The following is a 14,058-nucleotide window of genomic DNA, read 5'->3' as shown; positions in this document are numbered from 1 at the left end:
CAGTCTTGATGTAGGTACCGCAAAGTCAATGAGTCTCTCCTTCGGTAAGGCACAAACGATGAATTTCCTCTCCTTGTAGTAAACAATAGGACACTTCCTCAGGCTTTAGAAGAAATGGTACTCATGTTTCTCATGAGTTTCATGCACAGTGTCAGGACCTCCACCGGCTGAATCCACAGCCGAGCTCAGCTTCCTCCTCCAGAGCCTCGTATGCCTTCCAATCCTGATAGTACTCCTGAAACAGCTGGAGGCTGTCATAGTCTAAGTAGCTGGAGCTTCTCTCAGAGGGAGTTATTTGTAAGCCTTTCAAAGCAGGCTAGGGTCCATGACTGGGTAAGCCACCCTGGCAACTCCTTGCTTCAAGGCTCCCTCCCCCAGGTGGGGAATATTAGCCCCTCCGGGAAAGGGTTAAAAAACCCCAAACAAACAGCAACAATGAACAGTTCTATATTAGTTCAAGTTCATTTCTCTCTTTTTCCACAGCGGTGCAGTAGTGCTTCTCAAATGTCCAACAGAAAAAAACTGCACCCAAAACAACTCTAGTCCCAATTATACTGCTGTCAGTCTTCTATCTTGACTAGAAACCGCAGTGTTGGGGGACTCAGCACAACTCACCCCTTCTCCCCTATAGCTGTGCTCCAAGTAATGGTTTCCCTCTACCACATTCAATAGCCAGCACTCTCTTTAGTTAGTGCTTTACTGGAAAACAGGTGAGACAAACAATTTCATCTTGCATGTCTTCCCTCAATTCCTTATTTCCTTCCTTCAACACTTACTCAATCTCCATGCTGGACAAAGAAGACTCTTCAGTGGGTGACTCCCAGTCCATCGCTTCCACCTCCTCCTCCTCCTCAGATGAGCTGCTTTCTTCATATTCCCCCTCACTCAGGGACACACCCTCTTCTTCCCACTGCATCGACTCAGCTGACTCCAATTCACCCCTATCAACTTCAGCAGTCACTTTAGCCTCATCCTGGGCTCGAGCTTTCCCATGCTGCTCTGGAACCCTGGGTATTGTAGTTCTTATAGGGTATCTAAGCGCCCCCTGCTGTTTCACCTGGGGATAGTTTGGCATCTTTTTACTTTGGCCAGGCTTTCTACCCCTCCAGGATGGTGGCCTGTTGCTTTTCTCATTACAACAGCAGCAAAGATATGGCAACGTGAGCATGCAATGATATATACGCTATGCACATTAGCTAGGATTAATTAGCTAATGCACTTTCCCATGTGCATTACTAATTTCTTCTTGCTTCTTTTCACACTCTTTTTGCTTGTCCACTGCCCCAGTGGTGGGAATGGTGACCATGTCAAAAAAGTATGCAATTCACAGAAACACAGTGGTTTGGGCACAAAATATGGCAATTTTGATCAGAAATAGACAAAAACAGTTTGTCATCACAAAATTCAAGAAAGGCAATGCTCTGCAGTGTCCCTGTTTGGGCGCCAGAAATATGCATTCCCTCTTATGGTAGAACTTGAATAAGAGTCTTAATGGCCATATCTCATATTAATATTTAATTGGACACTGTTGTTATGTTACAAAATACGTTTTCAAGGTTTCCTGCATGGGGTAAAATTTTCCTTTCACTTGAACACCAACACTGATAATCTCAGCATTGATGTTAACAAAAACACTACCAATAAGACACATGAAAGGTTCCACAATTTCTCTTTATATCATTTTTAAGATGATTCAAGTTCTTCTAGTACGTTTGTGGCCTCTTAAAGTCTCTCTTAACTTCAGATGCCTCTTCAATTTAAATAATTCTTTTAGCTACTTGATTCCTTCCCTCTCACTGGAATACAGGGCACGTCTGGATGGTAGTTGAAGTATCAAACTATATTTTTAAAGTGTTCAATCTTTTAACTCCTTCTTCCTCTTGTACTATCAGGAGTGATACCTTGTTTCTTCTTCTCCTTATCCTCATTAGATTCTCATGGGTCATTGATGTGATCCATCTCCTGTCCTTCTCTCCTCTTTCCTCTTTGCTCAGGATGTCCTTCTCTCCTCTTTCCTCTTTGCTCAGGATGTCCTGAAATTATCCTCTCTGATGACCTCAGGTTCCTCTGTTAAGAATATACCTCCTCCTTGGTTTTAGAAGAAAACTCAAAATAGCTTAGTTGAGTCTAAAGGGATTTGGAATTCTAAATTCAAATAAGTGGACTGAGAGTGTGGAAAGAAACTTTCATCCAAAAACAAAAGTTTCCATGGATCTTAAAGTTAAGACTGAGAAAAATAAGAGCATAGCTTAGGACATGCTGCCTCCTTCAAAGCAAAAAGGGTCCATGAGAACAAAATGATGATCTCTCTAGAAAAGCACTGGGGAAACTTCCATTGCCAGCTGCCACATGGGGGAACTGTAAACCTAACAAACTCTGTCTGGTCTCTCCCCATACCCAATTTGGTATATTGCTATCCAAATATTAGTAGGGGACTAACAGGAGCCCTACAAAAATATAACAAATACTTACATTCACTGTTCTGTTTCTCCACAGAAATAACTAAGTTGCGTACCTGTAACAGGTGTTCTCTGTAGACTGCAGGACATATTAGTGACACAATCAGCCCTCCTCTTCTGTAGAGCTGAAGGTTAGCTTACTATAAAGACTAATGACTCATGCAGCAGCAGCTATGCTGAAACTCCTGCACATGGTCAGAAAGTCAAATCTGAGCTCTGAAAGAGCTTTTCTGTTTCAGCACCATCAGAGAACATCACTCACTTGCGTGGCTGATTTGTCCTGCTATTTTCAGAGAACACCAGTTACAGGTAAGTAACTGCTTCATATGAACACATTTATATTAGTTATCTATTTTACAGATCAAGAAATGATGATAGAAGGGGGCAAATACTAATGTACTTGAACAAAGTAAAACACCTTAATTTATTGATATAATTAGGTGTTTGATCAAATATATATATATATATATATATATATATATATATATATATATATATATATATACCTATATATATATATATATATGTTCACTGTGTTTCAGGCTCGGGATCGTGTGAAGAATGGCTTAACTAAATTATGGGAGACCAACATTCTTGTGGATAAAATGAAATCAGAGCTTTCAGCTTTGGAACCAGTTCTGAAACAGAAATCAGTAGATGTGGATGCTTTGATGGAGAAACTGGCAGTAGATCAAGAAAATGCAGATCAGGTAAAGCAGACAATTTTCAAAGCCACTTATCCAGGTAAATTAGCCTGTCAGAAAATTTCCCTTATCAGAGAAGCTAAACAGTATGTGCAGGTTTCTCAAATTGTGTATTTATAGCCATATTAAAAACTAACTCTTTTAGCTGTACTATTGCACTTACACCTTCTTTCCACCTACCCAAAGAGAAAGTGCAAATTACGTGGGTGGATTTAATGTACATACTTTACCTGAATTTTCAAAAAGGGAAATACCTGCCTGTTTTCATTTTGAAAACTGGGTAAAACTATGTACATTAAAATAGCTTATGTTTCCAGAGCTGCTGCCCAGATTTGCAGCATTCTACAAACAGGAGTTGCAAATAGGAGAGAGATCAGGTATTAGATGGTTGGGTCAGGAGGCCATTTTTTTTTCTATTTACCAGGTATGAAAGGGGAGGGATTGGCACCAACAATATCTTTACTGTTTACCTTCAAAGGGCTGGGGGGGGGCTTGGTCAGCAGGGGTTTTAAACTGTTGTGTTTGAGGCATTGTGGACCCTTGGTCGCAATGGAGATGACTCCACTCATGGGGAGGAGCCCTGGGGGAACCACTGCGATAGGCTGACACAGTTAGCAGACACAGAATGGATAGAGTCTTTATTGTACTGTAAATAGATGGTAATGCAGGAAGGTAAGGCACTGATCCACGAGGTGCCAATATGCTCAACAGGCTCAGAAGTATAGTCTCACCCAGATGTTCACGATAGGCAGGAGCCCGCAGTGCCGGTAACGCTGTGGCTGGTGGGTGGAGTTGGAGCGCCGGTTCGTAGAGGTACTCACAGAGTGAAGGCATCTTCCTGATGGTAGAATGGTGGGACTGAAGGTCCGTGGTGCAGGATATGAAGTAGATAGGCCCTCGAGGAGCGAGTACCCAATGGTCCAATATCCTGGAAATGAATAAGAGAAAAGACCCCTGAGGAGCGGTTGTCTAGGTTAGTGAGGACCCCAAAGGGAAGTTGGAAGCGAGAAATCCCCAAGGAGCGGGTGTCTCAATTGAGATATCACACCAGTTTACATTCAGGTACTGTAGGTATTTCTCTATCCCCAGAGGGCTTACAATCTAAGTTTTTTGTACCTAAGGCAATGTAGGGTAAAGTGACTTGCCAAGGTCACAAGGAGCAACAGCAGGGCTTAAACCTTGGTCTCTTGGTTCATAGTCCACTGCTCTAACCACTAGGCTATTCCTCCTCCCTCCTTGTTAGTGGAAGCGGAGGCTAGATTGTTACTAACTAAATTGTTACTATCTAAATTGTTAATGGATTGTTACTAACTAAATTGTTAGTGGAAGCAAAGGCTAGATATACCCAGAGGTACTGTCATCATGCGGTGGGGCCGCCCCCGAGGTTCCCGCCATGACGTGTATTTGAGAATCTGAGATGTACATGCTCGTGCCCTAGGAGGCCACGGGAGTCAGCATGGCGGATGGGGACACCCATGCTGGTCTGGAAACACCGAGGCCCTCGGCACCGGAGACAGCCACCTTGCCCAAAGAGAGATAAAGAGGAGAAAAAGAGGTAAGGCAGAGCGGTCGCAGCTGTCTGCGACCGACAGACGCAACATAAACATTTGTGGTGTAGAGTGGGAATTGGATAATAAAGTTTATTTTTACAATCATAGGAGTGCAACTTAACCAGATATCTTTTAAAGATATCTGGTTAAGTGTCAGGTTATCCTGACATACAATGCAAAATAACTTTAGACCTAATCGGCCATATTCAAAAGCTGGCTGGCTAGGTTTAAATTTATCCAGTTACAGGTGGCTGGTTAATTTTAGAAGCATATATTCAGTGGGATACCCAGTACCTGATCATGCTCGCCTGCTTACTGAATATCGACCATATAATGTCCACCAAAAATAGCATGCTATACATAAGGAGAGTAATTGTATAAAAGCTTGTATAGGGATAAACACTTTTTATCCACAAATGTTAGCATGACTTTTCGAAGCAGACTTATGTTTCTCATGATCTTTGGTGAGCTCGCTATGTCTTCCATGGCAACGCAAATCCTCCAGATATGTCAGGGCTCCCAATCTGTAGGAGAATATGCCATTTAATTCTGCATGCTGGCTTCAGAGTTCCAATGGGGCAACAACAGCTTAAACCCCATCTTCAGGCAAGGGCTGTCTGAATGTATCAAAGACAAGTTGGCCGGCCAAGACTTGCCCGCTACCTTGGAGGGACTAATTAGCCTGGTAATTCACCTGGACCTTAGATTCCAGGAAAGGGCACATGAGAGGGGCTTGGCTCATTGATCCATCTGCTTTGCCCCCAGTTTTTAATGCCCAGTGGCTACCACTAGGGATGTGCATTCGTTTTCAACGAAAGTGGCATCTGCAATGAATAGGTCCCTATTCGTTTGATTCGTCGGTCAGTGAAATGAATGACGAGCCCCCACGAATGAAACAGATCATATTAGTTCCATTCATTTGGTTCACAGTGCTTTCTTAGCAGTCTTTTGAAATAGGAGAAAGTCATGTGGGAGTATCCATAGCAACAACCAGCCCTTTCCTGTGAGTCATAAGTGACCTCACAGCCCTGTCATAGAGTGGGTCAGACAGGTTGCAAGGAGACCAGAATGCCAACATATCAGAGCAAAGCATTTTTCTAATTCAGCCAATCACTGCTCTCAGTGCTCTGTGATGCTGTTCTTGCTGTATTTCTACCTTAGTCAAGCATACCACAGTGCACTTTCTATCTGAGAAGGTTGTTTGCTGTTTGAGCTCTCTCAGAGAGTCTCTGATCTTTATTCAATTGCTATTGCTAGCTTGCTACAATTAATTTTCTATTGCTGAAAATGATATTTGTTCTTTTTTGCTGCTGTGCCTGCCAGGCAGCCAGGCTATTTTTACTGCACTTTTTTTTTATTGAACGCAGACTGTCTCTCTGTCTCTCTCACTGACACAAGCTGCCAGCAGTAGAATTTTGCTACTGATCTTACCCCCCTGGAGTAGGTTGCAGGCAGAGTTTGGGTGATGTGGGTGGGAGATAGTGTGAGAGTTGCAGTGGCTGACTGGGAGTTGATATTTTCAAACAACAAGCAGTATCACTGTAGGAATTGGGCTTTATGAGGCTTCCAGTGTTTCATCTGGAGTTTCAGTTTTTGTGCACACAGAGCAGATAGTGTGAGAGTTGCAGTGGCTGTCTGGCAGCTGGTATTTTCAAACAAGCAACATCACTGAGGAATTGGGCTTTCTGATTCTTCCAGTGTTTTATCTGGTTTCAGGTTTTGTGCACACAGAGCAGTCTCAGTTGTAGTGTACTGCAAGATACTGCACTGTGTATCTGTGTGTGTGTGTAGTTTTCCACACTCACATATATTGTTAAAGAGGTGTTCAGTCACCAATAAAGAAATAATCAATTTAAGTGAAATCCCTAGTAGGCAGTGACAATAAATCCATCCATGATGTCAGGGAAAGGTAGACGTGGTCGAGTGATTGCCGCTGGCAGAGGAGGCACTTCAAAAGGCAGTCCCCCATTAAAGTTAAAAAGGGACCTGTTCCAATCTAAAATCTCTGGAGGGACAGGCAGTTCCATCCAGAAAAAACTTAAATTTAAAGATGATGCACCGCCACCACCTGTTTCTGACCCTGTTGTTTTGGAGGTGAGGGAAGGGGAGGTTGAGCCATCCAAGACAAAAGAGCGAGACCCAAAAGCAGCAGTACGACAGCAGACTCTAGTTAGCGCTGAAGATATAGTGCAGTCAGTGTTCGAATCTGTTTCTGATGAAGAATCATCTTATATGGGATTCCCTTCATCAGAAATGGAAGACTTAATAGCTGAAGAAGGTTTAGGAGGATTAGTTAGTTTTGTCTTAGCCTCCACTTCAGTGCTGGAGGAGAGAGATGAAACTGATGATGATGAGGAGGAAGAGCAGTCAGCGCAGGCACAGAGTGTGACTAATGCCCCTGGCATTGCTTCTCAGGGTACACCCACTACTTGAACTCCAGTGCCAGCATCTACCCGGAAGGCTATAGAGAAGGGATCATGAAAGAAATATGTGATCTGAAACCACTTTAAAGTGAGATAGGACCTGTGTTTTGCTCAGTGTAATTACTGTGCCAGGGATATTACCAGAAGCAAGCAAGTAGGATATCTAACTAATTTTGACATGATGCATCATATGCAGAAGCAACACCCCAACAGTTCTGACATCTGGGGATGGTGGCAGTACCAGTCACGGGACCCCTTTTTCCAGGCAGCATAAAGTGGTTCAAAAGGAGCAGAGTCATCCCACTCCCTCAGCCCCTTCTAGCAGGTGGCAGTCCAGCAGCCCCCTGCCATGTGTCAGAAATGACAACCCACCATGGAGGAAATGGGTTGGTGTTCTGTAGCACTATCCCGAGGAAGGAGGCAGGCAGCCTCAAAGCATTGGGGAAATGATTGCCTTTGATGATCACTTGCAGGTAGTGGAGCATGTGGGTTTCATGCTTTTGCTGCAGGTCTTAGCTCCAAATTACAAAGTCCCCTCCAGAACCACATTTAGCAGAAAGGTCATCCCCAGCCTGTACAACCAGTGTCACAGTCACATCCAAGCGCTGCTGGCTAAGACAGAGGGGAGTGTGTATTTTACCTGCGATATCTGGACTGCCAAGAATGCTTCACACTCTTACCTCTCCCTGAGAGCACACTGGTGGGACCTGGCTGAGGCAGGGGCAGGCAGCAGCTCTATTAGTGAACAAGTATCAGGGTGCAGGTGGGCTTTACTGCACACCCACCTGACGGATGAGGCCCATACCTCAGCCAATATTCTAGCATGCATCAAACAGATGCTGGCAGGCTGACAGCTATACCAGAGAGACAGGAATCTTCAGGCAAGGTTCTTTGTCACAGACAATGGTGCAAACATGGTAAAGGCAATATCTGACGGGGGCTTTCAGAACATCCAATGTTTTGCACACACTCTGCACCTAGTGGTGAAGACAGCTCTGGGATTGGTATCCAAGCACCAAGAGAATGAATACCTGCATACGTGAATACACAAGTGCAGGAACATAGCAGGGTTCTTCCACAGAAGTGTGAAGGCGGGGCAGGCTCCCTGAAAAAGCAGACTGATTTGGGGATGCCTCAAAAGTGACTCATTCAAGTCATTGGCACCCAGTGGAATTCCACCTAAATGATGCAGAGGTTAGTGGAGCAGCAGATACCCCTTCATGAACTTTATGTGGAAATGGACATAGGTGTGCAGAATCCCCTAGGGCATCATGATTGCTTAGTCATGAGTCAGCTGGTAAAAATCCTGCAGCCCTTCAAGGATGCCACGGAGGAGCTGAGTTCCAGAAGTGCCACTTTGGCTGACATCATCCCTATAGTTAATATTCTGGAGGAAAATTTGGAGGGCTTTAAACCGGAAGAAGGAATGACAGCAGATGTGCTGCATTATCTGGACTTTTTGCAGAAGCAGGTGCAAGAGAGATTAGGACCTTTAACAAAAGAAGACAGATACATGCTTGCCACAGTCTGTGATCCCTGTGTGAAAGGGAAACTCGCCTTACAATCTGATTGTCTCACATTTGTGAAGAAGCTGCTGTTAGGAAACATCTGTGAACAGGAGCACAATAGGCAGAAACAGATTATGCATGAAGCAGAAGAGGAAACAGTGGGCACGTCAGAGAGTACTGCAAGCCGAAGCAGGAGCAGCACTCTGTCCGCGACAGCTAGTACTTTCTCCTCCACTTCAGTTCGCCAAAGCCATGTTGCCCCTAAAATATCATCTCTTCTGGCACAGTCTAGAGTGAAAGCAGTTGGCAAGAAGGGTTCTCAGCCACCCAAGCAAATGAGACACGAGCAGAAATGTCAGTGACCGGGGAGGGCGCTCTAGCGCTGAGACAAGATGGCTGCCTGAACTCTCCGCTCCGATAAGCCTCCTAATCTTTCGCTATACAGAGCCTCTTTTTTTAAGGATTTCGTCTTGCATTTTAGAAGCTATTTTCTCCCCAGAGATGGCTGCGTCCAAAACGGGCAAAATTGAAGCGGCTTTTGCGGCTGGAACTGGAACAAAAAGGGCCAAACAGGACCCGCCAACACCCGACAAGGCCCCAACTACGAAAGCAATGGCGTCGGCGGAATTGGTATTAGCCGAACTTAAGCAACTGAAGGACATGATACAACTGAATATCGATGCGACGGCGGCCATTCGATCGGATCTGCAAGTGGTAACTACCCAAATGGGATCTTTTCAGCTCAAATTGGATGATCTGGAATCCCAAACGTCCACCCTGCTAGTTGCCACGGCGCCTCTACCGCGCGTCATGAAAGATGTTGAAAAATTGCAGCAGGACCTAGAGGACTTAGCTAATCGAAATTGTCGCAGTAACGTTCGTATCTTGGGGGTACCTGAAGGCACTGAGGGTACGGATATGATTGTATTCCTTCAAAAAAGTATCCCTGCTTTGCTGCACATAACATTTGATCAACCTTTTGAAATTGAACGCGCACATCGCGTTCCCTCAAGGTCTCCACGGAACTCTCGGTTCCCCAGGCCAATTATCTTTAAAACCTTGCGATTTCCTCACGCTTTGGCTATCCTTACTACAGCACGTACCAAAGCTCCTCTTACCTTTCAAGGCAATTCTGTATTATTCGTTCCCGATCTCGCTAAAACAACGGCGGAGAGGCGCAAGGCCTTCTTGGCAATGAGACCCCGATTACAAGCATTGGGAGCAAAATATGGGATCCTTTACCCGGCGCAGCTAAAGGTAACTTTTAATAATCAAACGAAACTTTTCCATACTGTGTCAGATGCCGAGCAATTTCTTTCCCAACATGAGGAAACAGCTGGAATGATCACCTGAGTGGAGTTGGGATACTGTTTTGGACGTTCTTTCTTTGGATTGCCGTTTCGGAGTGGGTCCTTTTTGGGCGGTGCGCACTCCCCACGGCGACTTCATTTTTCTTTCATTCAGTTATAGCTGTATATTAGCGCTCAAATGACCACGCAGTTCTTATCTGCTCATTTTTTTTCTCACCCTCTTCGCGCAATGAGAGGTATCTGCGAGAGGAATCATTTTGATTATCACAGCCGCGTTTTCTTTTCTTTATTTTACAGCATGTACCTGGGTTTGATACTCGAATTTTTAGTGGTAAAGGAACCACTTATCTTAAGGATCGGCTGTTACAGACGGAATTCTCCCTTATTGTTTTATTAATGTCTTTTTTGCTCTGTATTGGCGATTAGGAACATCGGCATAGACTTTTCTGGAAGCGGAGGACACGGTGCCATCTGTTCACCTAGAGGCTCATCATTTATATTTTTTTGCCTGCGGTAATAACTGTTGGGCGAATACTTTTCGATTTCCCTACTAATTACTCATCCCAGTTTTATAACTCTTTCTGGAATGGCTAGAGGCTCTAATCCTCATTGGTTTGTATTCTTTTTTTCTTTTTTTCTTTCCTGCTCTTTTTCTGGAATGCCCTCTGTCTTAACTATTGGACTGTGTATAGACAGGCAACCGTTCTGGTTATCTCCTAATGATGTATTCTCATGGCGTCCAAGATATCCAATTTTACTATAGCGTCTTTAAATGTCAATGGTTTCACGAACCAGATCAAGAGAAAAAAAATCCTCACATATCTGCAATCTCTACATGCGGACATTGCTCTAATACAGGAGACCCATTTGAACTCTGTGGAATCTACTAAACTCCAGCAACAGTGGGTTGGCCAGGTCTATTTTAGTCTGGCCACCAAGAAAAAAAGAGGCACAGCTATCTTACTTCACAAACACTTGGGAGCACAAGTCCTCCATCAAGCTGCAGACTCAGAGGGGCATTGGAACATAATACAGATATTGCTACAGAATGAGAAATATACCATTCTTAATCTCTATGCACCTAATCAAGACGACCCGGTTTTCTTTCAAACAGTGCTGGCACAACTATTACTGCTGGATCCTGCACACTTTATAATTGGTGGAGATTTTAACCAACCAATGGATGCCGTTTTAGACAGACGTACTAAGGCTAAGCCCTTTTCGTCGAAGTCTACACAGACCTTGAGGCACTTGGCACATACTTATGGTTTATCTGATCCATGGCGGCTTCTTAACCCCACTGCGCTAGATTATACTTTCTACTCCTGCTCTCACACGTCGTACTCGAGGATAGACTTCTTTCTGATATCACATGCATTGATCTCCAAGATTCGATCTGCTAAAATACATCCGATTTTGATCTCTGATCACGCAGCAGTCACCATCACCTCTGCTTTCCAGACTCCGATTTCAACTGATCGTCAATGGCGCTTCAATCCATCTTTGCTTTCGGACTCCACTTTCACCACCGCATTCACATCCAAAATTGAGGATTTCTTTCACATTAATGTCACACCTGATATACCAATGCCTACAGTTTGGGCGGCCTTCAAAGCCACTATTAGAGGCGAAATCATTAGTTACTCATTACACAAGCATAAGTCTCAAAAAGCTAAACTTTACCAGCTACAGCAAGAAGTGGAAAGTCTGGAACAACTTCATATACAGAATCCATCCCCGCAAACGCTGACTCCACTGTTGAAAGCTAGATTTCACTACAATCAGGCCCTTAGTGATCAAGTAGAGCTTCATTTATTTCAAAATAAGGCTAGATACTACGCTGAAAATAATAAATGTGGTCATCTTCTCTCTTCTTTGCTGAAGAAAAGAGCGGATAAAAAAATAGTGAAGATCCGGTCCCCTACTAATCAGCTTTTGACATCGGACGAGGACATTTTGCAAACTTTCCGTGATTTCTACGCACATCTCTATCAAAGTGAAGTTTCCCCTTCCACTACTCAAATACAAGACTTTTTGTCGTCCTTGCCTCACTACATGCTGACGGACACTCAGAGCCTACAGCTGGACGCTCCTATCCAGTCGGCGGAAATTTCAGCTGCTATATCGTCTTTACAGTCTGGAAAAGCTCCGGGACCGGATGGCTTCACATCTGACTTTTTCCAAGCCTTTCAAGGAACATTGTGTACATATTTACAATCTTATTTTGCATCTCTCCTGGCCAATCCACAGGCTTCCTCTGAGTTTACTGAAGCATGTGTAGTGGTTCTTCCCAAGCCAGGTAGAGATGATTCTCTTCCTTCCAATTACCGCCCAATCTCGCTCCTAAACGCGGATTACAAGATTTTTGCTAAAATATTAGCCACTAGGCTATCCCATCTTATGCCGCTACTTATTCACCCAGACCAGTCTGGATTCATTAAAGGTCGCTTAATTACTAATAACTCTCGCCTGTTTTTGCACTTAAGCAATCTTCAATTTCATGCTTCTGAGCCGACCGTTGCCATATCTCTGGACGCGGAAAAGGCCTTCGACCGCGTCGAGTGGCCTTTTCTCTTTCATGTATTGCAATGGTATGGGCTCGGGCCGGTTTTTCTTTCTTGGATTAAACATATTTATCATTCTCCCTTTGCATATCTCTACATTAACAATCAGAAATCTACCCGATTCCCGCTGTATAGAGGCACCAGGCAAGGGTGTCCTCTCTCCCCATTGCTTTTCAACCTGGCTTTGGAACCACTCCTAATTGCTATTTGTGCCAATTCTGATATCACCGGTATATCAGTTGGAACGGATACTTTCAAATTATCTGCATATGCTGATGATGTTCTACTTTTTCTCACTAACCCTTCTTCTTCCTTATCTGCTCTTTTTTCTCTTATTTCTCATTATTCAATGCTTTCTGGCTACAAAACTAATTGGCACAAGACTGAACTTCTCCCTCTTAACTATAGTGGGTCCCTTCTCGATCTTTCCCAATATCAAATACAGAAGATGAAGAAGGGCCTTAAATACTTGGGAATTTATTTCCATACTGATCCCGGCGACACTATTACCCACTGTGAGTCAACGATCTTGCAACAACTCAGGGATGCCACTCTTAAATGGTCTCCTCTCCATTTAACGTGGTGGGGGCGGTTAGAGACTATTAAAATGGTTCTAGCCCCAAAGATCACCTATATTCTTGCCATGGTCCCTATATTTTTTTCCACTGATTTGTATTTATACGTAGATAGATTGTTGACCACCTTCCTCTGGAATCACAAGACCCCACGGATAGCCTTACGTAAATTAAAGCCGCCAAACAGGATGGTGGAGTAAATTTTCCTGATTTTTATAGATATCATCAAGCCTTTATTTTACAATCTGGTTTCTATTATTTTTCTCACTATATTCCTATTACAAATTCCCCGTGATGGCTGGGGATAGAAGCCACATTAATTTCCCCGCTTCCCATATACTTATACCCTGGTGTCACTTTATCTTCCCGACTGGCTTCACATTCAATTTTACGTTCCTTACATAGAGCATTCGGGGATTAGAGACTCTTCGCCCTCCCTCAACCTATACATGGAAATCATCAAAATTTGGTCCAATAGGGGGGAACTCTTTGCTTAATATTGATAGTCAACCTATTTTTTGGCCGCTCTGGAACAAGGCGAATATTTGGTCAATCTCAGATGTTTTTGACAATAATGGATTGTGTTCCTTCTCATTGTTGCAAGATCGTTACTCTCTCCCTAGGTCGCAATTCTACTCCTGGCTACAACTCCGAAGTCTGCTTAGCAAGGCACATGAGAAGACGATGCATCCAGATAAGGCCCCTTTCTTGCTTGATGTCTATCAGGAATATGGTCCTAGAGGCCACCTGGCGTCTCATTTGTATAAGTTAATCTCTCGATTATTTTATAAGAATACTCCCTCTCTGTTATCTACAGTCTGGGCTGAGGAACTGTCTACTCCGATCACCTCAGAGTGTTGGACTATGTTTGGAATGTTATGATGCGCATCTCCTTATCCTCTAGTCTTACTCAGTCTATGTTTTTTGTACTACATAGAGCATTGTGGACCCCTTGGAAGCTTTAT

At 43.8% G+C, this 14,058-nt stretch overlaps 1 protein-coding gene across 1 annotated transcript in view; it reads left to right on the top strand.

The window, feature by feature from the left end:
- The window catches only part of DNAH6 (dynein axonemal heavy chain 6), a 3,261,518-nt gene that overhangs the window by 1,949,585 nt on the left and 1,297,875 nt on the right, over positions 1-14,058 (top strand). The window contains 1 exon segment of the mRNA XM_029602297.1: positions 3,002-3,169. Coding sequence (XP_029458157.1) covers positions 3,002-3,169 — 168 coding nt within the window.

Source organism: Rhinatrema bivittatum, chromosome 1, assembly GCF_901001135.1.
Source record: "Rhinatrema bivittatum chromosome 1, aRhiBiv1.1, whole genome shotgun sequence".
In the NCBI taxonomy this organism is placed as follows: domain Eukaryota; kingdom Metazoa; phylum Chordata; class Amphibia; order Gymnophiona; family Rhinatrematidae; genus Rhinatrema; species Rhinatrema bivittatum.
This window is presented reverse-complemented; position numbering and strand designations above follow the sequence as displayed.